We start from the raw sequence: 26,988 nt of genomic DNA, 5'->3' as shown, positions 1-26,988 counted from the left end.
GAGCGCGCGTGCGCGCCTCGGCTTCCCCGCACACACCGGCCGCCCGGGGCTGCCCGCCAGCCCCTCTTGCCTCTCTGCGCTGTGCGCGCCCTGCTGTTTCTATAGGAACCAGTACAGCGCCGGGCCCCTCGGGCTGCGGCCCGCGCGCGAGCATGCCCAGTGCAAGCCGCTAGTTTGGCTCGGGTCTAGGTTTCCAGTAAGTGGCAAGCGGGACTCAGGAGAGATCCTAGGGAGCAGAACCGATCGCCTTTGTGTGCAGAGGGAGGAGGCGGCGGCAGCGGCGCGACCCCAGCCGGGGAGCCCCACGGCAGGAACAATGCTAGCCTGCTTGACCCGCGGGAACTTACTGGACGTCTTGCAGGAGGGCTTCAATGAGGTAACTGTCTGCTCCTCCCACCCCCAGCTCCCCGTCACCTAGCGCCTCCCGCCTAATCTCCGGAAGGGGATCCTTGGGGCGGCGGAGCAGCGGGGGTGGGAGGGATTGGGGCTGCATCCTTGGGGGAGCCCAGTTGGAGAGGCCGGATGGCAATAGCTACGGTGGTAGGTGTGGTGCAGATGCAGAACCCGAGGACACCAGAAGGGCGGTGGGCCTTTCTCTCAGCTGGAAGATTACCTTCCTGAGCACGGAGGCCCATCAGGACCAACGGACTCAGAAGGCATCTCCTTGCAGGGAAGGTGGTCCACGCGCCTCTCAGGAACTCTCTAGGGACATCCTCCAGGGAAGCCCTGAACAGAGACAGCATAGCTCTATTTCAGAAACTACGCGGATGAGTCACCGGAGGGGTGCGTGGCATTGGTAGAAAGTTTGAGGGCAGGAGACTGTGGGTGGTCCACATGAGGAGCCCTTTCCACGTGCGAATCTCCTGAATCCTGCACATTAAATTTCTCCACCACTGAGGACAAGGTTGGCTGAGAGGAGCAGTCTGGGCCACGGGCCCAGTTTCAGGAGCTAATATGTGCTCCGTTCTGTGAGATCTGCAGTGGGGAGCCTCAGTCTGACAGGAAAGGAGGGCCAGGGTTGACTCAAAGTTTCTCTTAGAATTTTGTTAACCTCTTCCATTTCAGTCTTTTGTGACCCAGCCTGTTCTTGTTTGAGATCATTATTATTTGCCCCTGCCCCTCATTCATCCATTTGGTTACCTTAGCCCAGCAGACCTGAAGGAGTAAGCTATTGGTCATGGCTTCCGGCCTTCTTTTCCCAGGGTCCACCTCTCCCTTCTCTGTGGATTTCTTAAATTTAGGATTTCTTGTGGTGGTGGGTGCCTTCAGCATGATACACAAGGGCTCTCCCACTGCTCTGCTCCTCCACCCTTTAAGACAGCACTTGTGTTTTTAAAATCAGATTTTAGTCCGATCATACAAAAGCACCCTTCCATCCCTTGCCCACTGGTGACTGAGCCTAGGGCCTTGCATATGCCTGGGGGCTGTATCTCTGAGCTACACCCTCAACCCATTCCCTTAAATATTAACATGGCAGGCAAGATGGAAGAGCCTTTGTGCCATTACCTGCTCTCACCCCCTTCCCAACCTTTCCCCCTGAGGCAACCAACCATTCTCATGAATTTCCATGTAGGGTTTTTTTTCTTTTCTTTTTTTTTTTTTTTTTTTTTTCTACAGCTGCACGACAGGCTCCCTCCTTGATCCCTGTTTCTAATTAAGAAATCCCACATTCTGACCTGCCTTAGAACCTTCCCCAGTTCTGGCCTCTGTGCCCCAGCCTTGTTCCTGACACACACAGAGGGAGGAGAAAAAAAAAAAAAACCAAAAAACAAAACAAAATAAAAAAACCCAATGGAAATGTTCTGCCAGTGTGACCAACTGGGCTGGAATTTTCCTTTGGCTGACGGGTGTCACAACTTTCATTAAAGGGCAGAGCTTGTATCCTGCCTGTGTGGCAGCCCTCCTCGTCTTCCCATCACCCCTGACTGAACACATGTAAGGGAATCGCTAACAAAGGGCTACAGACGCCGAGGTGACCACGGAACAGCCAGGAAGCCACCTCCTCTAGTGCCTCCAGCACTCTCATCCATCCTTCCCCCCCTCTCGGCCCCTGGGCCATCTCTGGTGCTCATTTGTGTAAATCCCACTCAGTCACCAGTTGTGGCCAGACCTCCTTCGCTCCCCTAGTGGCCTCTCCCCCTTTCCTATTTTACCTCAGCTCTCTGGGGTCAGAACCACCTTCTTCTGAATAGAAGGCAACTGGCACAGAGCCAAGCCCTGGTTAAAGACCCACGTGAAAGCAAAGCTGCCTGGCTGTCATTTCCACGAGCCTGTACATAAACATTGCCCAACATTCGGTTCTTCCAAAACAAGGGGAAAGGGGAGTGAAAAGATAATTTCCCCCTGTGTGGTATTGGAATCTTCCTAAACCAACACTCAGACAACTTTATAATCAATTCCTCTGTAAAGAGCAATTTGGCACTGTGTCCTTGAAGGTCTGATATTGGAACTGTCTGCCCGGCCCATAAACTGTCCTTTCTGAACACTAATGTACAGATTCTCCTTGGTAGATTTGAACTCTGAAAAACCAAAATTGTGCTTTTGATTTTGTGCCTCTAAATAATGTAAATATCAATATTAGTAGTTTAAATGTGAATGATTCCTTGATTAACGTAAATCTTTCACATACATAATACGCTTTCTGGATTTCCCCTCACATGTACTGTCACGTAACCATACCACTGAATAGCAGCATGAGTGAGATATGGTTGGGAGGGGTTGTTTGATCTATTCCAGGCTCACGATTGCTTAATAGACCCAGTAATATTCAACCCTTTTTGTTGAAGTCATATGATAAGACTAACTGGGCACTTAAGAGATAGTGTCAGAATACACTTAATTCCTTGGGGAAATTCTTTCTACTGAGGCTAAGAATACTACACATGCATTCAGCCACCTCTTGGGAATAATCTAAGTATATCTGAAGCTATCCTTCATCACCTAGATGGTTTATTATAGGTCTGTGTGGTTAGGGGCTGCGACCTCATTCTCCACGGCAGGGCAAGCTCCCACAGGAAGCAGGGATATGGCCCTAATTGGTTAATTATAAGGAAAGCCAGCAGCAGCAGAGAGAAGCCCTGCCCTTTGAATCAAGGCTCCCCTCTGTTTACTGCTGGTCTCTTCTCAATCCATATGTCACTAAATATAACTGTGTGTGACAGAGCCTCCTTCAGGCACATTGCTCACCTAGCGTGCCTGTCAGAGAAGTCACAGGCTGATTCATGTCTGAGATGCTAAAGCAATCGCTTGTATTGACATGGCTAATGTTCACCGGGAGTTGTCTGTAGAGTTTGGCTACTGTCATTGGTAACTCACCTTGGATGGGTTTTCTATACTTCTTTACTTCAGCATTCTGCATTTGCCTCAAGGCTCTGTGCGTGTGTGTGTATGAGTGTGTGTGTGTTTCGAGACAGGGTTTTTCTGTGTAGCCTTGGCTGTCCTGGACTCGCTTTGTAGACCAGGCTGGGAGTTAGAAGGTTTTAATAGACATCCAATTATAATATGGTTTAACCAATAAGCATTTGTTTGTTCTTTCCTTGGATGAGGGGAATGTATACAGCTATTGAAAATGTTATAGGACCAGGCATGGTGGCGCACGCCTTTAATCTCAGCACTGGGGAGGCAGAGGCAGGCGGATCTCTGTGAGTTAGAGGCCAGCCTGGTCTACAAAGTGAGTCCAGGACAGCCAAGGCTACACAGAGAGACCCTATCTCAAACAAACAAACAAACAAAACAAAAAGAAAGAAAGGAAAGAAAATGTTATAGGGAGAGACAAACCCTACTGGAAAAGGCCCAATAGGATGCTTAATGTCATAAATATCACAAAAGAGTAATGTTTATAGGAGACTGTATAGATACCTTCTAATTAATATAACCATGAAAAGAAGCAAATATTTATCCACCTTTGTGTTCACTGAGGCCAGACTTCCCTCCCGTTGGTTGGCTGGTATATGCGTGCAGGCAGTCACTCACCAGATGCTCACTGAATTACTGTGTTTACCAGGCACTGTGCCAGGCTCTGGAAATAGAAGCCAAATAACAGAGTCTGTTCCCTAATGGAGCTCACAGGCCACTGAAGATAAAGACAGCATCATACTTGGGAACTTTGTGGTAATATAGACATCTTGCTTGTGGGAAAGAGTGAACTTCTGCCTAGATATGACGTGAACGGCTGAGAGGCTGAAAGCTAAGGGAATGCCTTACAACAGAGTTGGTCAGCAGGAAGCCAGTTGTCTGAGCTTGTGAACTGACAGATCTGTCTCCAAGTAGGAAAGAAATGTATTGAAAGCCCGCCTTAAGGTTCGTATGCGTGTCTGAGGGAAGCAGCACATTGCTGGAGTCCCAGTACTCAGCAGGTTGAGGTGGGAGGTGTCTGGAAAAAGGGTGTGTGTGTGTGTGTGTGTGTGTGTGTGTGTGTGTGTGTTTGTGTGTGTCCGATCAGTCAGTAGAGAAAGGTATGTGGCAGCAAGCCTGATGACTTGAGTTCAGTATGTAGAACCTACAAGATGGAAAAGTGGAACAGAGTCCTGCAAGCTGTCTTCTGACCTACACACACACACACCATGGCAGGTGTACACCCACACCTCAAAATAATCAAACAAACCTGGAAGCCCCAGTTCCCCTCTAAACAAACAAACAAATGAATGAATGTTTTTGTTGTTTTCAAAGGAAGGGTGAGGGTCAGGGTCGGAGGCAGGGAAGTGATCAGCTTAGTAGTTTCTGAGAAACAGAGTGTGAACCTTTGTCTGGCCTCATCCTGTAAAGGGGAAACTGAGTCAGGATGGGAACTGACAGGCAGGTTAGTGCTGGGAGCACCCCTCTTTAGTGCCTCATGCTCTCTGTGGAGTAGCACGTGGCAGCGCTGAGCCAAAAAGAGGCTTTCAGGCGTTTACACAGTGAATCCATCCCTCAATGCTTTGCTGTAGGAATTAAAGGCCTGTTGAGGATTTAAGGGAAGGAAGCACGCAGCCTCTCAGCCTGATTTCCCCAATACCCACCCAGGCTGACTGGCTTAGTTCCCACTGGCTCCAATGCCAGCTCAACAGATGCACCCGGGCTGAAAGCTCTCGGGCAGCCCTGTGTCCCTGGTGCTGCTTGATGGGCAGACCCATGTGTAGCTTTCATAGGGCACAGTTTGCCAGGTGCCACTCCCCCAGGCAGTTCTGAGAGTTTGAGTACTGGGAATACTTCATCTGTGGAGCCGGGCCTCATCTGGGCTGTGAGGACCAAAGGCTCAAACTCATGCTTTTCTGACTACATTGCTGTATTAGCCCCTAAGCTGACCCGCAGTTAGTAAGGGGCCAGTCCAGTGTGAGAAGTGCTGAGGGTGGGCCAGAGGTTCCATTTCCAAAGTAGGAGACACCCTAGACTATAGATTGCTTGACCGCAGATGCATTGATTCATTCTTGTGCATTTACTGAACGCTTACCTTGTAACATGCATTCATGAAGGAACAGAGACTCTTTATGGAGCTTATAATTAATGGAAAAGTTAAGTTTATGAAATGGTATCATTCTGAAAAATGTTCGCTCTTCTCCTTTTCTGTGTGTTCTCGCGGCTGTAAAGCTGGACATTGATGTGAATGGCCTCGTCCGTGTGAGGAAGAGGACGTTTTAATGATTTTTTAATTTTGATCCAACTAGCCAGCAAGTACAATGAACAAAGAATGCCGATTCAGCAAAGAACCAAAGGACCTATTAGAAAAGAGCTGGGCAGTGGTGGCATACACCTTTAATCCCAGTCCTCAGGAGGTAGAGATGGAGGCAGTGGCAGAAGCAGAGGCAGGCAGATCTCAGAGTTCAAGGCCAGCCTGGTCTACGGAGTGAGTTCCAGTACAGCCAAGACTATACAGAGAAACCCTATCTCAAATTTAAAAACAAAAACAAAAACAAAAAACTAACTAACTATATTTACTAGAAAAGAAATGCAATCTTGTAGGGATTTTCTCCCTACTGGCATGATTTAGCCCCATGATAACTTAACCTGGCCTTTTGTGTCTGAGGAAGTCCCTACACCTGTCTTTCCACCTTTTGCTGCTGGAGGGTCTCGGTTCTAAGCAGGTGTCTGGTCTCCCTGTTAGGCTTTCTGCGCAGCTCTGCTTCCTTCCACACTGTGTCTAGCATGTCACAAAAGCTTGCTGCTCTCCCCTCGGCCAGCAGGGAGCCACAGAGCCAAACTGCTCTGGATGATTCTACACTAGGAACAGTGGGTCCCGTGGAATTCCATGGCTAAAATTACCCCCTGCGTCTGTAGCTCTAACCAAACAAATCCTCTGCAGAAGCAGTCTTTGATCTTGAGCCCCTGGGGGACGGCGAGTGGAGGCTGACTTTATGACGCTGTTTGGAAGGAAAGGCAGAGCCTAAAGAAAAACAGAAGGGGCATTACATTTGGCAGCAAGATGGCTTTCAAGGCCAAGGGCCTAGATGAAGAATGTGGATAGAGCTGTCTACACTGAGAGCTTGAACCCAGATTATAAGACACGTGGAGTGTCCTGGAGGAAGCTGATGGAGAGGGGGACTAAGGCCTTGTCTTAGATAGCAGACACTGCCTGCTGCTCTCTCTCCTTCCTCTGAGGCCTGACTCAGAGCTATCATCAACACTGTTTTTCTAGAATTACCCACTACACTGACATCTTTTAAAAAATGATTTGTTTATTTTTATGTATATGGATGTTTTGTCTGCATGTATAATATATGTGCCATATATATTATTTATATATATATATATATGCACCACATAAGTGCCTGGTGCCTATGGAGACAAGAAGTAGGCATAAGATCCCCTGGAATTGGGGTTTCAGCTGGTTGTGAGCCAACACATAAGTGCTGGAAACCGAACCAGGGTCCTCTGTACTAGCACCAAGTGCCCTTAAGCTGTGAGCCCTGGACACTGGCATCTTTATAGCTTCTCCAGAACCAGTTAAAAGTAAAACTCAAGACAAAGTCAGGCTCTGTCCTGTTGTGGATGCAGGATGATGTGCCAACTGCCCGCCCCCCCCCCCCCCCGTGGTTAAAATCTGGCTGCAATTGCCAAAACCCAACTTGAACAAGAAGAAATAGGAAATGGAGTTCACTGACTCATGGAATCCTAGGAAAATCTAGAAAATTAAGCCATAGGAAGGGCAGGGCCACAGCAGTATTTCAGACTTCGTGAAAAGCAAAACTCTGGCAGCAAGGCTCCCCAACTCTGTGCCTGCTCTTTTCCACGGTCTTTCTTTCCTCTTCCACAGACAGCTTCTCACAAGTAAGCAGGCAGCTGGCTTGTCACAACACCTGAGTTGTGTGTTGTTTGTGCGGGTGCGGGTGCACATTCGCATATGTGTGCACATCTATGTGTGCAGGCTACTGGATAACCTCAGGTGTCAGCTCTCAAGTGCCTTCACCAGTGGCTTAAACTGAGTTCCCTTATTGGCCTGGAACTTTGCCAAATAGCCTAGACTGGCTGGCCAGGGAGCTTCTAGGGATCTGCCTGTCTCCACATCATCTTAGCACCTCTGGGAGTGCAACTGTGTTCCACCATGCCCCAGTTCCGGGAGATCTGACACCTCTTTTGGACGATGTGGGCACTTCCTTTCGCTGTCTTTCTTTGTGTGTCTCTGTTTCCGTCTATATGTCTCTATGTGTCTCCCTGTCTCTCCTTCCCTCCCTTACACACACACACACACACACACAGGTGCACACATTGTCTCTCTTTGTGTGTCTCTGCTTCTGTCTATGTCTCTATGTGTCTCCCTGTCTCTCCTTCCCTCTCTTACATACATACACACACACACACACACACACACACACACACAGAGGCACACACACACGTATGGGCACACACACACACATACACAATGAATCTTTTCTTTTTAGTTCTTGTAGAAGCCAGGTGCAAAAAGGTGGTAGGTAAATTGGAGGAGAGGTTTAGGGGGAAAGAAAAAAAAGAGAATGAGTCATCTGGGCTCTGAACCCCTCACCAGATCAAAATCATCATCATCACCATCAACACCATCCTCACCATCACCATCCTCATAATCATCATGACTTTAAAGAGTGGGGGGACCAGTGTGAGGCTAGGGAAATGTCTCAGCTTACCACTCAGGCATAAAGAAAGGAGTTCAGAACCCTGGACCGCACAGAAGCTGGGTGAGCATGCTGGCCAGTCCAGGAGGTGGAAATGAGGATTCCCAGGAGTAGGCTGGGGCAAGGTCAAGGGTCGATGTCAGTAGATTTGGCGGCATGTGATCAAGGAAGACCCTTGACGTCAAACTCTAGTCTCTGTCCATGCCGTAGCACGCGCAGACACAAGCATGCATGCACACCACGTACACAGCTTCTAAAAGGGAGAAACGGTGAACTGAGCATCAGAAGTGTCAGGAGATATGGGGAGAATCAGAACAATACGTGGGAGGGAAATTAGCGAAGGGGAGTCTCAGGACAGAGGCAGCTGAGGGTGGGAAGGCCATTTGATGGAGTAACAGACCACAGGGCCACTTCCATCCAGAGTGAGGAGCTATGGGAGTCACTGGAGGTGGGAAGAGGACAATCCACAGTTTAGTCCCATTTCCCCCAAGTCATTACTTCCTGGCAGGAGCATCTGCTGAGAGAGAGAAGGTGAAGGGAGTGCGATTTGGAGCAGACCCTGTGGGCCAGTGAAGTTACTCTGCAGCACTAAGTGCTAGACAAGGGCTGCCGGAAGTCCTCCCAAGGGAAGGTAGACATTAAGATGCTGGGGCTGTTTTTGTATTATGCTTGGATTCATATTGTTTTAAAAGACAAGCAAGTCTTAAGTTAAACCAGTGTTTTTTAGTTAATAGCTGGCATTTGGGTTCCTGCCACTAATCAGGCTGGTGTAAGGCAGTCAAGTGGAGTCTCAGCAGAGTTCTGAGTTTCACAGCTGTGCGGGACAACCAACCCAGGCGAGGGGTTAGATTGCTCTTTTCCAGATCTGAGCTGTACCCTTTCCCACTAACATGGTGGAGATCAACCTCTGAACTGGGGGATCAAGTCTCCCTGTGGCCTGAAGATATCTGCACTTCTCACCTAAAGACAAGACAGACCCTGCTCCTTTGCTGCCAAGCACCTGCTGATGCCTCAGAAAAGCCCGCTTGCAGGGCAGAGTCATACTTGAGAGGACACCCCCTTTCCCCACCAAGATGCTAATCTTAGAAGAGCCTGTGATGTGAGCCCAGCCCAGCTTGGCTCACCTGCTGGTTTTTTGTTTTTGTTTTTGAGACAGGGTTTCTCTGCGTAGCCTTGGCTGTCCTGGCCTCGCTTTGTAGACCAGGCTGGCCTCCACAGCCATCCTCCTGGTTCTGCTGTCCAGAGTGCTGGGATTACAGCACTGTGCCCTGCCAGCTGCTTGGTTTTAACATTAACAGATCAGGGCATCTGGGCCACAGCAGATGAAACGCTATACGCTTTTTGCAAGAGGCTGTCACTCGGTTGTTTTATTTTCTTCTCCCTCTTTTTTTTTTTTTTTTTTTTATTATACTATTCTTTAAATTGTAACTTATATAAAGTTAAATATTTGTTTTGCACTGCTGGGTGTTAAACTCTGGGTCTCAACATACTCGATAAGCGCTCTACCCTGAGCTGTGCCCTCAGCTCCCCAAGCCAAGTAGTTTTAAAAATATTTGTAGCATCGTTATCCACTTACTTGTGTGTGAGTGAGTGTGTGTAGGGAGCTTAGAGTGTGTAAACATATGATAACATGCATGTGGAGGTCAGAGGACAACTTGGGGGAGTCAGCTCTCTCTTTTTACATTTGGCCTCTAGGGATCAAGCTTGGGCTGTTAGGCTGGGTGGTAGACCAGCTCACAGGCTCAGATTTTCAATTTAGTAAAGCATAGTTTTTTTTTAATGTGTATGGGTGTTCTGCCTGCATGTGTATCTGTGCACCGCATGTGTGTCTGGTACCTGCAGAAACCAGGTACAGGTATCGGATCCCTTGGAACTGAAGTTACAGATGGTTGTGAGCCACGATGTGGTGCTGGGAATCGAACCTGAGTCCTCTGGAAGAGCAACCAGTGCTTTAACTGCTGAGCCATCTCTCCAGCCCCAGCTATATTTTTTAAGTCGGTCTTCTCTGATTAGGAGAAGGTCATAACACATATGGTGGCCACAGGACAACTTTGTGGAGTCAGTTCTTTCTTTCCATCTTTTCATGGGCTCTGGGGATTGAACTCAGTTCAGCAAGTGCCTTTACCTGCTGAGCTGAGCTCATCACTTGCTGATAAGTCCCAGGTGTCATTGTTACAGTAATGTATGCTCTGGAGTTAGATGGAGTGGGTTTAAATCCTGATTTGACTACCTATTTAGTAGTGTGATCTTGAGCATGTTTTCCCATATGAAAATGTCATAAGTAGTAACAATTTCAATGCTTGGGTCTTGACTTAGTTTGCTCTGTGTTGCTGTAATAAAATATCACTACTAAAAGCAGTGTTGGGGAGGAAAGGGTTGATTTGGCTTATACTTCCACATCGGAGTAAACCATCAAGGGGAGTCAGGGCACGAGCCAGAGCAGGGGCCGTGAGGAGCACTGTGTACTAGCGTGCCGCTCATGGCTGGCTTAGCATGCTTTCTTCTCCCACCTTGGACCACCTTCCTGGATGGCATCCTCACCAGTGGCCTGGGCCCTCCCACATCAGTCACTAATCAAGAAAATGCTGTGCAGAGTTGCCTATAGGCAATTTGATGGAGACATTTTTTTTCTCAATTGAGGGTCTCCTCCCAGATGTCAAGTTGACAAAAACACCTGACCAGGCTGAAGGAGATGACAAGAGTAGGCGCTCAGTACGTTGGAGTTCTCCTATTTCTCGTCCCTCCTCATTCCCATCCCTCCACATAGCAAGTGACTTCTTACACTTTGCCTCGCTTTTTGAAATGTTTTTGGAACACAGGATTTGGAATAAGGACTGAATTCAAATCTTTATTCTGCCCCTGACCAACCCTGTGACTTTAGCTGAGCTGTTACCCATGACCTTGGTTTTCACATCTATCAAGTAGGAATGCTACTTCTGGGTGGGGTCACTGTGTGCAAGGCAGTCAATACATGGAGGTGTGTGGTCAAGTACACAGTACCTGACATGTAGCAAGCGCTCAGTGGAAGGTAGTCATTTGCATAGTTAAGATTTCACTTGCAAGCACATGTAGATACTTTTTAATGTGTGTCTTGTGCTCTGATGCTGTATTTTGTCAGCTGGCTAGAAAATATCCCCAACCCGATGTTCTACAAATAGTTCAGACTGCGCCCAGAACTTGATGGGTTTGCTTTGCCCACTCCTGGCTCTCCATGTCACCTTTGTCCCTCCCAGTACTGCCCCCTGGCCAGTACTCAGGCATTGCTTTCTGGGTCTTCCTTTTCCTTCAGAGGACCAGGTGTTCGAGGCCGCCCTGGGCCACACAGTGAGGCACTGCATCTTAGTAAGTGGACGTGCTGCTGCTGGTGCCTGCGTAGGTGTAGACAAGTGAGGAAGAATAGAAAGCCCAGAACTAGACCTAAGAACGTGTGGAAGTTTGGAATGTGACGAAGTGGCATCTCACATCAATGGGACAGAGAAGGACTATGTTTGTATGAATTGGTGCTGGAGCAAGTGGTTAGCCATTTGGGAAAGGATAAATTAGAGCTGAATTTCATATCATGTATAAGAATAAACTCCAGCTGAATAGAATACCTGAAAGTAAAAATGCAAGCCTACAAGGTCTAGAGACAATGAGTCGATTTGTCTTTTACCTCTTAGGCTTTCTAACTATGATTCAAAATTTAGAGGCTTAATAAAAATTAAAAACAACAACTTCATAACACTCTGCCATACATAAAGTAATAAGTCATGAACTGGTAAGTGCCTGTGACGTGCCCATCCAAGAAACTGACATCCTTTTCTTGGGTGTGGGCATGGAGCTTTTGGCTTCCGGCTTTTAGTTTTTTGAGACAGGGTTTCTCTGTGTAGCCTTGGATGTCTTGGACTTGTGTTGTAGACCAGGCTGGCCTCACAGAGATCCACCTGCCTCTGCCTCCCCTAATGCTGGGGTCAACTGATGTTCTTAATTTATAAAGAAGTCTGGGTCTAACCAGGTGGCTCACACCCTTCATCCCAGAACTTGGGAGGCAAAGACAGGATGATCTCAGAGTTTAAAGGCCAGCCTGGTCTACAGAAAGAGTTCCAGGACAGCCAGGACTACACAAAGAAACCATGTCCAGAAAGAGAGAAAGAGAGAGAGAGAGAGAGAGAGAGAGAGAGAGAGAGAGAGAGAGAGAGAGAGAGAGAGAGAATATGAAAATGCCTGGATCGCCCAAATTCATTTCTCTGCTTCCAAGTCTGTCGGTGTGTGAAGAGTCTCCACACCGCCAGAGACTCTGCCACAAGTCCTCTGCTGGAGATATTTGATGGGTCAGTAGGTGGCGTGCTTGCCTGGCATGCATATAGCCCAGGCTTTGATTTTCAGCACCACTTAAAACCAGGCATTGCTACCTGCCTGGAGGCTCAGCATCTGGGGGTATAGGCAGGAGTATCGTGTGTTCAAAGTCCTTGGCTACATACGAAGTTCAAGACTAGCCTGAGACCCTTCATGAGATCCCATCTCAAAATAAAACAAAACAAAACAAAACAACAAAGACAAAACAAAACAAACAAACAAAAAGCCTTCAGAAAGGCATAGTATTCTTTTTTGTTTTGTTTTGTTTTTCAAGACAGGGTTTCTCTATGTAGCCTTGGCTGTCCTAGACTCACTTTGTAGACCTGACTGGCCTCAAACTCATAGTGATCTACCTGCCTCTGCCTTCTGGGTGCTGGGATTAAAGACATGTGCCACCATGCCCAGTTTAGGCATAATATTCTTGCCCAAATCCTATACCTTGAATTTCATCATGAGAAAACCAGGAAAAAAGAATTAAAGGTCAGTGATATGGTTCAGTGCTTGCCCATGAGCCTGAGGACTTCAGTTTGATCTGGGAACTCACATGCGTCCTAAAAAATAAAAAAATTAAAAAAAAAAAAGGAAGTGTGTAGATTATGTCAATGGAGCCAGGTGTGGTGGTGCACCCCTTTGATCCCAGCATTCAGGGAGGAAGAGGCAAGTGGCTCTCTGTGAGTTCAAAGCCAGCCTGGTCTACAGAGCAAGTTCAGGATAGCCAAGGCTCCACAGAAAAACCCTGTCTTGAAAAAGCAAAAAGCAAAAACCAAAACAAAACAAAGAAAAGAAAAAGAAAAAGAAAAAAAGATCATGTCAGTGGTAGTTTCCTGTTTTGGTCACTGTGCTGTGTTTCTCTAGTGGTGACCTGGGCAATAACTACAGATGAGCTATTTGTATAGTTACCTTTTTTTCTTTTTTTCTCTTTTCTTTTTTTTTTTTTTAAGACAGGATGTCATATAGTTAAGGCTAGCCTTAAGCTTGCTGTGTAGCTAATGGCTGTAAACTTCTGACCCCCTTCCGGAAGGGGGTGATGGGTATGCCATTACCACGCCCACTTTATGTAGGGCTGGGGATTGAACCTGGAGAATTCTGCATGGGATGAAAACTGTCTACCTATAAAATCATATCCCCAGCCCGCATTTACCTTTCCGTAAGCCAGAAATTATTTCACAATGAAAAGTTATTAAATAAAAAGCTTATCCTAAGGGGTTTTGAATGACCCCATCAGTGTGAGTCAGCGGTGTGGTCTGGTGGGAACAAGGGAAGAAGGAGAGACCAAAGAGAGGAAAAAAGGGAGCAGAGCGATGAGTGAGCGAGCCTCACCTGTCCTGTACACGCATGGCCGCGGGTGTGAAGAGTCAGGGCTTAGGCTGAGTGGGCACTCTGGCACTGGACGACTCATGGCTCTCTGTTGTCTTGCCATGCATCCAGAGAGAGGCCCAATGGTCTGAGTTGCTGATTTTCACCCTCAAATAGTCATACAGACAGCAGGGGATCCCATCAAAATGCAAGTTCTGCTTTGGTAGACAGGGAGGTAGCAAGAGTCTGCTTTTCCAGCACATTCCCAAGGGATGCTGTTACGGCTGGTCTGAGCCACACTGAGCAGTAGAGAGCCACTTAATGTAAATGAGCAGTGCACAGGGGACCCGCGAGTCACCCGAGGAAGGGCGCTTCCGACTAAAGAGCATCCTTCGAGGTTCACCAGAATCACAGCTCAGAGACACATTAACTTAAGACTGGGGAGAACTTTAATTTTGTCTTGGATATTAATTCGAATCCCATATTTATGGTTCACTATCTGGGTGGCCTTGGTTATTTTACTTTAATCTGAGACTTAGATTTAGTCGTCATAGTAGGTAGAACGTCTAAATCAAGCAGATTACCAGGAGAGAAGAATGTGTTAAGGGAAGTAGCATAGCTTTTGCTGCAGAGTAGACGTCCTGGAAAGTGCTGACTCCCACCATTCATGCTGGGGAGCCTCGCTTGTCGGAAGACCCCAGCAGCGTTCAGTGTGGGAGAAGTAGTTAGGGACATCAAATCAGTTTTGCATCCGAGACAATTTGCTTCTTTGCCGACAAGGCAAGGCTGTGGCTACTTGAGAAGGAATCTTCTTGACCTACTGAAGACTCATCTGTCCCTGCACAATAGGCTTCTGCAGTAACTTAGGCATGGGCCTGATGAAACGTGACAAATGATTTCTCCCAGGAAACAAGTATTTGTTGAGCACTAGTTACTTTAAGAGGCAAATCATTCTGCACTGTTGTGGCTCCCTGTAGAGACCATGTTTTACTCTGCCTCCTGTGCTCCTTACTTAACCTCTTGGCCTTTGTGCTGGGCTCTTGCCATCTCAGCACCCTGTGCACTCCCTTGTGCACTTCAGCAGGCAAGTTTGTGTGTAAGGTGTGTGTGCAAATGTGTGTACAGTTGTGTTGCGTGTGCACAGGTATGTGTGTGTGTACAGGTGTGTGTGCGTGCACGCACAGGTGTGTGTTTGCAAGGATGCATGTATGTCATGTATGTCCTGCATGTGCAGGTGTGTGTGTGTGTGTGTGTGTGTGTGTGTGTGTGTGTAGGTGTATGTGTGTTTTCAGGGATTTGTGTATGCAAGTGTGTGTGTAGGCCAAAGGCGATTGTTGGAATGCCTTCCCCTGTTACTCTCTGTGGTAGTTTTAAAAAATTTTTTATTTAATGTGCACTGGTGTCAGACTCATTGGAACTGGAATTACAGACAGTTGTGAGCTGCCGTATAGGTGCTGGGAATTGAACCAGGTCCTTTGGAAGAGCAGACAGTACTCTTAACCTCTGAACCATCTCTCTAGCCCCTCTGTGGTAGTTTTTAAGACACAGTTCTTCACTGAACCTCAAGCTTTGGTAGACTGTCTAGCCTGTGAGCTCCTGTAATTTGCTTGTCTTCACACCCAGTGCTAGGGTTTTAGGTGTGCACCATCCAATGTGCCCAGTTTTTTAGGTGGGTGCTCAGGATCCAAATTCACATTCTTTTTTTTTTTTAATTAATTTATTCAGATTACAACTAAATTGTTCTCCCTAAATTCACATTCTTATACTTGTATTTATACAAGCAGTTGACCCACTGAGCCATCTCCCCAGCTCCCTCCTGCAAGTGTGTAAAGGTGTGAGATCTTTGTAATTCCATGGCTTGCACTCAGATTATTGGTGAACCAGTTAAACAACACACACAGAGTCCTCATGGAGTCTGAGGTATATGAGAGGGTCAGGGAAGGTTTCCCTCGAAAAGGCAATGCTTGTGTTGAGACTTTTAAAAGCACCGGCAGGCAGAGGGAGGTGCAACGGTGAGAAAGCACGACGCATTTGGGGAAATGTGTGTGGTCTGGACAGACTGAACAATAACAGGGAGCAATAGGGTGTGATGACACAAGTCATCACAGATGCCCCAGGCCTACGCCCACAGCACAGCCAAAGTACCTCATCAGGCAGAACAGACAGCCCTACTGTACAGCAGCTAAGAAAAGGGATTTATCTTCAGGGCAGCGGGAGAGCAGTGAAGAACGGCCAACAAGAATGCCTGGAGGAGGGGGTTAAGGGTGGTTATGGTGGCACAGCGCCATAATTCCAGCACTCGGAAGGCAGAGGCAGGGGGATCTCTAAAAGTTCTAGGCCACCCTGGTCTAGTTCCACTCCAGCCAGGACTGAAAAAGATACAGGGGAAATGATGAGGAATTCTATGGTTTTTGTTCTGAGATAGGAGCCATGTAGCCCAGGCTAGCCTCAAGCTGGCTCCATCTCCTGAAACCTGGAATTACAGATGTGCATCACTTCCCCTTTAGGACTTTTACCATCTTAGTGTCACTTTTAATGCCCTGTCTGCTCTCAGCCTGTTTCCCTTAAACCAGAGCAGTCACTGCAGAGGTGCCCTTTGCCTGACTGCCCCGCGCAGTAGCTTGGAACACTGTGTGTCAGCTGCTTCCGAGGTTGGGGGCCTGACTCTTGTCGATCTGCAGTGAGTGGATAGCGAGGGGCCTTTGTGAATGCATAGGTAATGTCTACTGGCTTTTAGACCTGGGCACATTGGAGATGTTCTGTCACTTCTCTAAATTTTAATACATAAAATGGAAATAATCTTGGCTTTATGGTAATTTGTGGCTTTTATTTACACACACACACACACACACACTTTTGGGGGGAATCAAATTAGATGATGTTGGTAACAATAGTAATGACCAGGATTGGCAGGATGGCTCAGTGGGCAAAGGTGCTTGCTGCCAAGTCTGACATCTTAAATTCAGTCCCCAAGACCCACAAGGTAGAAGGAGAGAATCGACTCTCACTAGCTTTCTTCTGACCTCCACACTTGCACCCCATGATGCACACAAGCACATGTACAAACACACACACAGATAAAATGTAAACACAATCAACCCTTTGGTAAGATTCCGTTTTGTATCAGAACAGCAGAATTAGTAATCAAATTAGAATACCAGAAATGGGGCCATAGATATTGCTCAAGCACATACTAGGCCTTAGGTTCAAACCCTCGTACCACAAAAACAAAACACAACACGGAAATGGCGTTTAGTGTGTGGCAGGCTCTCAATACATGTTAGATCCCTCCTCCTGACTCCTGCTGGCCTCTGCAGTCCCATAGTGTAAGCAGCTGATGGATCATCACCTTAGCCCTCTCGCCCAATGACGACTTCCAAAAATCAGCAGAGAAACTAATGAAGATTTAGTTTGAGCCCCGGAAAGCAGCCAGTAATCATTTCCAGCAGCATCCTTTTACCAAGGAAGTGCTTGAGACGTAGAAATCAGCTGTACTTTAACCAAATTATAATTTGATATAATTAGCCCTTGAACTTAATTTTTAGGTTCAGGGTCTTGGGCTGATACAGACATGAAACATCTGCCACCCTGACTGTGATATTGTTTGTGTGTGCTTGAGATATCCAAGCCCCAACATCGGAGCACAAGGTGTGTTTAATGGAAAATGGGCCGTGTAGGGCATGTGAAGCTTGGGATGGGTTCCTTAGATGTGCCAACCTAGAAGCCTCATCGCCCCCTGGTAGTCCATCTTCCCAGCTTTGTACGAAGTAAGGGAAAATGCCCGTCTGTGCTCAGAGTCGCAGCCACTTTATGGTTTCCTTTTCCTTCTCCGCATCAGTCTTAAGCAATCAAATCCTCTTTGACAATATAAAATACAAATTAAAACTGTGTAACAATCCTAGGATTAGGGGCTCAGGAGGGTAAATCTTGTGTTGCTAGTGAGATGACTGAACCTGTGGGAGGCAGCTCCGTGCTTGGGTCCTGGTTTGTGTCTGCTTCTACAAGATGAATTAAAAGAAATGTCACGGTTTGTTAGGCATAAAATACAGGAGGAACTGTGACTGCAAAGCAGGGTGGGCTGCTGGCAGCAGTGATCGTACCTGAATACTGGCTGGGGTCCTGGACTCAAGCCTTGATCAACAGAGCACAGAAGGTGGGAGTGACAATCTGGGAACGCTGGCCTCTATCTATGTTGAATAAGTCAGAGATCAGCTTATCCCTGGGTGTTAGCCTAAAGCTAGGGAGTTTGGAGCAGCTTTGGGCCTGATTGTGATATCTTAAAGCCTGTCTCTCCTTCCTGATACAGACTTTCCACTGTATATCACCATGCCATGCTGCCTTAGAGGGGTAGGGATAAGACTTATCTCCACCTTTTATTTTCCAGCAGCAGCTCCAGGCCTATGTGGCCTGGGTGAATGCCCAGCTGAAGAAGAGGCCATCCGTGAAGCCTGTGCAGGACCTGCGACAGGATCTCCGAGACGGAGTGATCCTGGCCTATCTCATCGAGATTGTTGGTCAGTTGGCCTTGGACTCTGATGGTAGTGTAGCCGAGAACTGACTTCTTTCTTCTCCCTGTGCCCTTCAAAGCAGGTTGTTCCTCTTTAGAATACATGGCCGCGAAGTCAGGAAGAGCCAAAATACTTGCCCAGGTTAATTCACACATTGGTCAGTAAGCACTGTAGTATATAGGAAGATGTTTACCCGGTCAGTGTCCTCAGAGGTTCCCAGTCTAATTTGGAAAGCCTGGAAAGTGAGGTCCATTTTATTACTATTCTTAGTATTCTGATGGAAGTGAGCAGAGAGGGTGTAGAGAAGAGACGCCCTGCCTTAGTTCTCGGGGGTTCGGGAATGGTAGACCAGATGAATTAATGTCTAAATAGGGGATGATGCTTCTAGAAGAACTACTGTCTAAATTGAAAACAGAACAGGGGGGCAGGCGAGTGTGGGGCGGAGGGAGGCTACAAACATGGCTCAGTGGTTTGAGAACAAAGGTTGCTCTTCCAGGTGCCCTGGGTTCAACTCTCAGCACCCATGTGGCAGTGCACAACCATCTGTAACTCCGGTCCCAAGGGAACCAACATTTTCTTTTGCACAAATAAACGTGCAGACAAAACAACACACACACACACACACACACACACACACACACACACACAGAGAGAGAGAGAGAGAGAGAGAGAGAGAGAGACAGACAGACAGAGACAGAGAGGGAGAGACAGAGACAGACAGAGAGAGACAGAGAAACAAATACAAAAACAAAAACCCCAAACAGGAAAGGGAGTAGCACTCAGGCTGAAAGAAAACATGTCTCCAGCAAAAACGCCTCCCTCTATGCCATTCAGACCCATGTGCTTTCATGGAAGAGTTTTTCCTCTTTATTTCCAGGTGTCATTCTTTTAGGCTTCTGTAGCATTATGTCCATGGTGCTTGTCCACAGCTTTGCTATGATTTCTCTCACTGGCTGACAATTAGTCATAGTATAGACTGAGCTATTGAAGAGAATGAGACACTCTATTTACTTTCCACAAACCCTAGCCAAGTGCACAGAATGAGCCTTGAACACTTATTATTGGTCAGTTGATGTTGCTGGAGTCCGGCGGTGTGAGGTGTGGAAGGGGATGGTTGCAAGAGGCAGCCTATCTGTGAATACTTTTTTTTTTTTTTTTTTTTGAGACAGCTCATGGTTGATTATTCATTTGTAATGAGCATAACAGTGGCAGGGGTAGAATGTTTTCTAACCTTATGTGAATTTGTTTGGCCACCACACCCCTAGGAATCAGGTATTATTATTCCTGTTTTGAGGAAACAAAAGGGAAGCTCTACAGATAAATAAGTAAACGTGTACTTAAGAAGTATGTGCAAGCCTGCTATTTTGATTTATTTGGCATGTGGGTTTGAGTTCAGGTTGAGTATCCTTCATCTAAAAGTCATGGACTGAAAATGCTTCGGATGATGGATTTTTTTTTTTTTTTAATTAGAGCTGACCACTTACAACTAAGCATTATAGAAAAGCCAAATACCCCCAAATCAGAAACTTTTTTGAGCACCAGTATGATGCTTTAAACATTTCAGATTTTTAGGCTGGAGAGATGGTTCAGCAGCTGAGCTCTCTGGCTGCTCTTCCAGAGGCTCAGGGTTTGAGTCCCGTGGTCCTCTGGGACTCAGTTATGGTGGCTCACCACCATCTCTGCAAATCCAGTTCTGGGGACTCTGATGCCCTCTTCTGGACTCCCTGGGCATCAGGCATGTACAGACATACTTACACGCATGTACATAAAATTATAGCAATGTTTCAGATTTTGGAGCATTTGTGAGTTCAGGGCTTTAGATTATGGGTGATCGACCTGTGCTATTTTACCGATGGAGTCTGCGAGGCTCAGCAACCTCACATGTTCACGTAACTTTACATATCCAGGTAGAGGTGCAGACTAGCTGTTTTCATTTCAGACTCCTGGCTGGAGGTATGCTCAGCTATTAAGAGTGTGTGTACTGCTTCTGCAGAGGACCCAAGTCTGCTTCCCACCATCCATATTAGGGTGCCTCCCAGTCTTCTGTAACTCCAGCTCTGGGCCACCCCTCTTGTGGTCTCCAAGCTCACCTGCACTTATGTACACGCCCACGCCCAGGCACACATACACCAGTGCACACACATGCACATAACTAAAAATAAAATGAAAAAATAATCCCAAAGTCCATTTAAAGCACTTTCCTTTTTTTCTGTATTTAAATACGTTACATGTGAACTGGCAGGAAACCTAGGCACAAAAGGGTTAAAACCAAAAGCTCTTCTACCAATATTTCTTTAACACACAGATTCTGTATTAGTACTTGTGTTGATTCCATGACAAAAATACCCTGACAAAAGCAACTTAAAGAAGGAAAGGTTTGAGGCTGGAGAGATGGCTCAGCAGTCAAAAGCACTAACTGCTCTTCTGAAGGACCCGGGTTCAATTCCCAGCACCCACATGACAGTTCACAACTGTCTGTAACTCCAAGATCTGATACCCTCACACAGACAAAGGTGCAGGCAAAATACCAATGCACGTAAAATAAAAATAAATTAACAAAAAAAGAAGGAAAGGTTTATTTTGGCTTATAGTCTGAAGAGAAGTCCACCACAGTGGGGGAAGAGTTTGAGGCAGCTGGTTAAGTTGCAGCCACATCCAGGAGAGAGCAATGAGCTCTGTCGCTCAGCTTGCCTTCTCCTTTCCATGTGTCCTGGACCCTAGCCCAGGGAATGGTACTGTCCATTTTAATGGGTCATTTCCACCTCAATTAACTTAATTAAGATTCCCTCTCAAAGACATGGCCAGAGAGGCTAACCTAATGTAAATAGTCCCTCAACGGAGAGACTTGTCTCTTAGGTGATTTTATATCCTGTCAAGTTGATAGATAATCAATGTTAGCCATCACAGCTACCCAGCCTCTATTGTGGCAGCCAGTGGTATTTCCAGAGATAGTCTATGAACCTAGAAGCAATAGTGTGTGTGTGTGTGTGTGTGTGTGTGTGTGTGTGTGTGTGTGTGTGTTGTATTTCTGGAAATTGAACTTGGCCTTGAGCTTGCTAGGCAAGCAGTCTACAACTAAGGTATATCCCAGCCTGAAATAACCTCAGGAGTGGAGGAGGCGGCTCAGTGATGGTTCATGCTCAAGCACGAGATTGGCAGTTTGAATCCCCAGGACCTATGTTTAAAAAGCCATGCACGGCCACAGGTGCACCTGTCACTGCTCCCAACACTGGGGGGAGTGGAGACAGGAGGGTCACCAGTGCTTGCTGACTGCCACCATAACTCCAGGTAAACAAAATAAAGTATGGGGACAGATCAAGATATCGGCTTCCTCCTGATGTGCAGCCGTGCACAGCCAGGTGCACACACACCACACACTTCACGCACACTCCCACATACATGAGAAAAAGGAGAGAACCTCATACTCTCTCCCTAATTTTATCCACTTAGCCTGCAGCTTTTCCTTGAGTTCTAGACGTGCCCATGCAGTGTCCTGATCACCACTGTGGCTCCAATGGCTTATTGACAGCTCACCGGAACTGTTGGTTTCCTCACCTCCTTACCTACACCCGTAGATTTCATTTCTTTCCTCTCCCTGCTCATCCCCACATTGTGCCTTTGTCAAGGAGCACCTGTGTCACCATTCTCTCCCTTGCTAAGCAGAACACTTAGAAGTCATCCGTGAGTATTTTCTTCCCCTCCTGTATTGCAGCCAGTTCTTACATGTACCTTCTGCTTTGCATTCCAAATACGCTCACTCTCTGACTTCTGGCCAGCCATCCTTGTCCATGTAATCCCCCAACCACTCTTCTCTCTTGCCTTGAGCATTTCAACTGTCATTCTCACTAATCTGTTTCACCCCCTTCATGGTCTCCACCTGGACACAGTCAACTTTGGAAAACACAAACTAGATGCTGTCACTGCCTTGTCTAGGAGTCCCCACTGGCTTTTCATCACCTTTAGAATAAAATTGAGGATTGTTCCTGTGTTCCACAAAGCCCTGTGTGGCCGGCCTTGCTTATCTTTGTGGTCTTTCCTGGGTCTTGACTCTGATAATTCCACTCTAGTCACACTGGTCTTTTCCTTTTCATTTGAGACATGTAGCCCAGGCTGGCCCAGAACTTGCTGTGTAGCCATGGATAACTTTGATTAACCTGATTTGGTTCCTGATCCTCTTGCCTCAGCCTACCAGCTGCTGAGATCATAGGCATGTACTTCATGCCTAACTAGCCACAGTGTCTTTTTGTCCCTCAGGTAGTCTGAGCTAATCCCATGCTGGGGTTGGTCTATATGGCTCTTCAGCCTGGCCTGTGCACTTTGTGAATAAACATCTCTTCTTCAGACTTTGCAAAACTATATTCTCAGACAGGCCATGATCACTATTTTTTCAGTCTTTATTCTTATTCAAAATTACATTAAACATGGACTTGTGACATTGTAGATATAAACTAGGAGGAAAGAGACTTTATTTACCTTGTTCCCGGCTCTCTGTAGTGCCTAGAACAGTGTTTGGCACACAGAGGGTATTCGTGAATATTTGCTGAATTAATAACAAATGTGCACAAATAACATCAAATTAATAAATGTACACAAATAACGTCACAGGACTATAGGGTTACATTTGAAAGAGAGAAGCGGTCTGAAAGTCTTTCAATTTTCTCTTCTCCAACCACTTCCCCTGGTGCGCACACCAGGACTTAACCCACTCATTGATTTATGGAGAATCTTAGTGTCTGCATCCCCTCCCTTGTGCCTGACTGCCACGAAACCGTGATAATTTTCTCCCTTGTGATGTCATGTGTGTTTTTTTCTTCTCCTAACAGCAGGAGAAAGACTGAGTGGAATACAGCTGAGTCCCAGTAACCAACAAGAGATGAAGAATAATGTGGAGAGAGTGCTACAGTTTGTGGCTTCCAAAAGGATTCGTATGCATCAGACTTCAGCTAAAGGTTAGTTAGGTACCTCTTCCTGGGGGAAGAAACACTCAGCGTACAAGTGCCAACCACTTCGAGAGCTCCCTGGCCATATGGCCAGCGGCTCTGAGCAGACTGGAATAGGATTAGGCCGATGACAGTCTTACATCCTTTCTTTGTGAAGACAGGTACCCTCTTGGAGGACACTGACTGAGTACTGAAATCCCAGTGCTCCAGAGACCTGGCTAGAGGCAGAAGCTGTCCAGCAATTTGAATTGAATATAGTTCTACTTGAATGTGTGTGGGGAAATTAATGGTACAAGAAAAAAAAATGACAAAATTGAGACATTAATTTTGGAGTGTCTCGTTTAAATTATCAGGAATGAAGATAGAGTGCAGTTTTTTTTTTTTTAAGTTCTTTGGGTTTATGATCAAGCACTATTACAAACCATCATAACTTACAACTTACACTTTTCCAATCTACTTCCTTGAAGAAACTATCTTATTTCTTCTAATTTTCCCTCCTTTCTTCTTTTTCTTTATTTTCTGAGATAGGGTCTTACAAAGCCCAGGCTGGTCTTGAAATTGCTATGTAACCAAGGACTTTGACCTTGAACTTCTGATCCTCCAGCTTTTACCTCCTCAGTACTTAGATTACAAAACTGCCCCATCACCCAGCTAATGCTGGGGACTGAACCTAGGGCTTTGTGAATGCTAGGCAAGCATAAGATCAACTGAGGCACATCTCTAATGCCTCCTAGGCTGGAGATATACATAGATACATACACCCACCCGCCCTTACCCACATATCATTTTAAATATATATATATATATATATGGGGAGAGAGAGAGAGAGAGAGAGAGAGAGAGAGAGAGTGTCTGTCTCACTGTGTAGCCCTGGCTGACCTGGAATTTGCTGTATCCTAGGCTTTCCTCAAATTAGGTGTTTCTGCTCTCTTTGTATCTTAAGTTCTGAGGCTAGAGGTGTGTACCACACTTGGCTTAAAAGGAAATTATTTTTGTAGCACTTCTTTTCTCTTTTTTTGGCTGTGAGAACATTCCCTGCAGACAAAAGAGGCTCTGTGCCTTTGCATGTTGTCTTCTGTAGCAGCGTGACCCTTTCCGCATGCTGTAAGGAAGAAGCCATGCAGGGTCCTTAGAAAGCACAGGCCTCCTTCTCCTTTGATGCCTTTCTACAGCTGACTAGATCTGGCTCTGTTTCAGCACCAGCTTCTGGGTCTGTTGTCTGTGGGCTGCTCTGCTGAGAATGAGGGCAGGAGGAAGCCTTGCATGTTGGGTTATTGGTGTCCTGTGCGTTTGAACTTACCCAGGTGAGCCAAGAGTGCCCATTAAGAGCATCTGGTAGAAGACATCAAATAATCTTTTGCGGGCTTTGTACATTTGAAGGGCTAGAAAGCCGAACAATGGATCCATATTCATTTCCTTGCATTAACTTTAACCAGAACTTACCGAATGCATGTTCCCGTGTGTGTGTGTGTGTGTGTGTGTGTGTGTGTGTGTGTGTGTGTGTGTGTGTTCTTTCCTCTTTTTTTCTAGGGCAGAATGTAGAGTGCGGTGATAGCTTTGATCTGGTCCCCGTGTGGAGTGGGCTTGGGGATCTGGCCCAGTAAAGTGGGCTATTTTAAGGGAACACTCCATTTAGGCATCATTGTCTTTTACCTGAAGAAGTTCAGTGTTTCCTAATTAGTTCTACTGCATCCATTCCCCTCTCCCTTTAGCTGGAGGGAACGAAGAGCACACATGAGATGCCACCACTGTGCGTCTGGAGATCACTTGGATGAAACCCAGCATCGTTCCTATAGCTTTCCTGCCCCCACCCTTCCCAGCCTTTGATTCCTGTCCTTTCTCAGCTTTCACTTCTGTTGAGCTCTGGGGCTCTCACCATGCTGACCTCTTTCACTTTCTCCACCACATGCCGCTCCATAGACATACACTTCATGCCATATAAAAACCTAAATGTGTTCTAAAGCCACATTATAAACAGCAAGGGCTGAAAATAACCCTATAAAGGTTTATTTATTTATGTTTTATGTGTACGAGTGCTCTGTCTTCATGAACACCCAAAGAGGGATTCAGACTCCATTACAGATGGTTGTGAGCTGCCATGTGGTTGCTGGGAATTGAACTTAGGACCTCTGGAAGAGCAGCCAGTGCTCTTAACTGCTGTGCCATCTCTCCAGCCCCTAAAAATAACTTTAATAATATATTTTATCTAACCCAGTGTGCCCATAATATGATCGATCACTTCTGTGTACAGTTATTTTGCCTGCATGTACGTTTGTGCACTGTGTGTGTGCCTGGTGCTCTCAGAGGCCAGAAGAGGGTATCAAATCCCCTGTGACTGGAGTTATAGATGATTGTGAGCTGCCATGTGGGAGCTGGGAATCAGACCTGGGCCCTCTGGAAAGAGTACTCAGTTCTCTTAATCACTGAGCCATCTCTCTAGCCCCACATCCCATTTTTATATTGTCTGAGATCTTTTGCATTCCCGTGTGTGTGTGTGTGTGTGTGTGTGTGTGTGTGTGTGTGCATGTTTGTGTGTAAGGTATTTACTTAAAACTTAATTACAGTACCTTCTTTAGAGCATATTTCAGTTCAGGGTAGTGACATTGAGGTGCCTAGGAGCCACACTGGCCTGCAGCTCTCCTAACAGACCATGTCACCATATTATACTGATCTCTGGAGCTTTGCATGTACATTTTTCTGGATTGCTCTTATTCCTTCTCTCCTATTAGCTAATGAAGCATCACTTCCTCTATATTATATCCTTGACACCTCTAAGGTAACTCCCCACAAACTCCTGACAACCCCTGTACCTCTCCTATCCAACCATTTTACCATTGCTTTTAAACCTCTCGTGCCCCTTGATGACCGTGGTTTTATGAAAATGGAGACTGCCTAGTTTACTGTATCCCCAGCGATGTATATTAAAGCATCCATCCGCAGCCTCTGTGTCCCACTTAGCACCTTTTGACCTGTCTTGTCCTTTAGATATTGTAGAAGGAAACCTGAAGTCCATCATGAGGCTGGTCCTTGCCTTGGCAGCTCATTTTAAACCAGGCTCTAGCAGGATGGTGAGCCAGGGGCAAGACCCCAAAGCCTCTGTGCAGAGCCATCAACCACACTGTGCTACCGCTGTGGCCCAAGGAGCAGCTGCTGCACTGGCTGATGTGTGCCATGACATGTCGCGGTCAGGACGGGATGTCTTCCGGTATAGACAGAGGTAAAACTCTTGGGGAGGGGGGTTGCTTCCTCTCTCTGACAGTTCTTTGCTTAGATAGTTACAGTGCAAGTAGAATAAAATACCAACCGCACAGCCCCACATTGCAGAAAAGAACCGGACAGAACAGAGGTTTGGGAGGGAAATCTTAGTGAGAACACATCTTGGCCTTTTGTTGTTGTTGTTGATGATGATGTTGATGATGATGATGATGATGATGATGATGATGGTGATGATACTGGCTAGTGAACCTGGCACCTTACACATGCTATGCTATATCAGATCCCTAGCCTTCTTAGGGCTTTTTTGAGACAGGGTCTCGTTAAGTTGTGCGGTCTGGCCTTGAACTCACTCTTAATCCAGGCAGGCTGAGAACTGTCCTTCTTCTGCCCAAGCTTTCTGAACAGCTAGGATTACAGGCCCACACCAGTGAGCCACGATAAGCCTTTTCTTTTGAGGTGTTTATTTTGCAGCTAGCAGAATGCAAGGAACCACGTGTACAAGTTTGCTGTCATGCCCAATATTTAAATGTATGTGGTTGGACAGTGTGTTTTCTTCACTGGGAGCTATGTACTCTGTCTGAGGGAGGCTGTGTCCTGGGATGTACTCACAAGGCCATCCTGCCTTGAAAC

At 46.5% G+C, this 26,988-nt stretch overlaps 1 protein-coding gene across 1 annotated transcript in view; it reads left to right on the top strand.

Annotated features, from left to right (window-relative positions):
• The window catches only part of Dixdc1 (DIX domain containing 1), a 63,506-nt gene continuing 36,518 nt past the window's right edge, over positions 1–26,988 (top strand). The window contains exons 1-4 of the mRNA XM_051156421.1: positions 1–376; positions 18,079–18,208; positions 23,026–23,151; positions 26,128–26,359. Of these exons, the coding sequence (XP_051012378.1) occupies positions 317–376; positions 18,079–18,208; positions 23,026–23,151; positions 26,128–26,359 (548 nt within the window). The 5' untranslated portion in view covers positions 1–316. The remainder of the gene's footprint in view (positions 377–18,078; positions 18,209–23,025; positions 23,152–26,127; positions 26,360–26,988) is intronic.

The sequence above is a fragment of the Acomys russatus genome, chromosome 14 (genome assembly GCF_903995435.1).
Source record: "Acomys russatus chromosome 14, mAcoRus1.1, whole genome shotgun sequence".
NCBI classification, from domain to species: Eukaryota; Metazoa; Chordata; class Mammalia; order Rodentia; family Muridae; genus Acomys; species Acomys russatus.
Note: the sequence above shows the minus strand (reverse complement) of the source record. Positions and strands in the feature narration are given on the sequence as shown.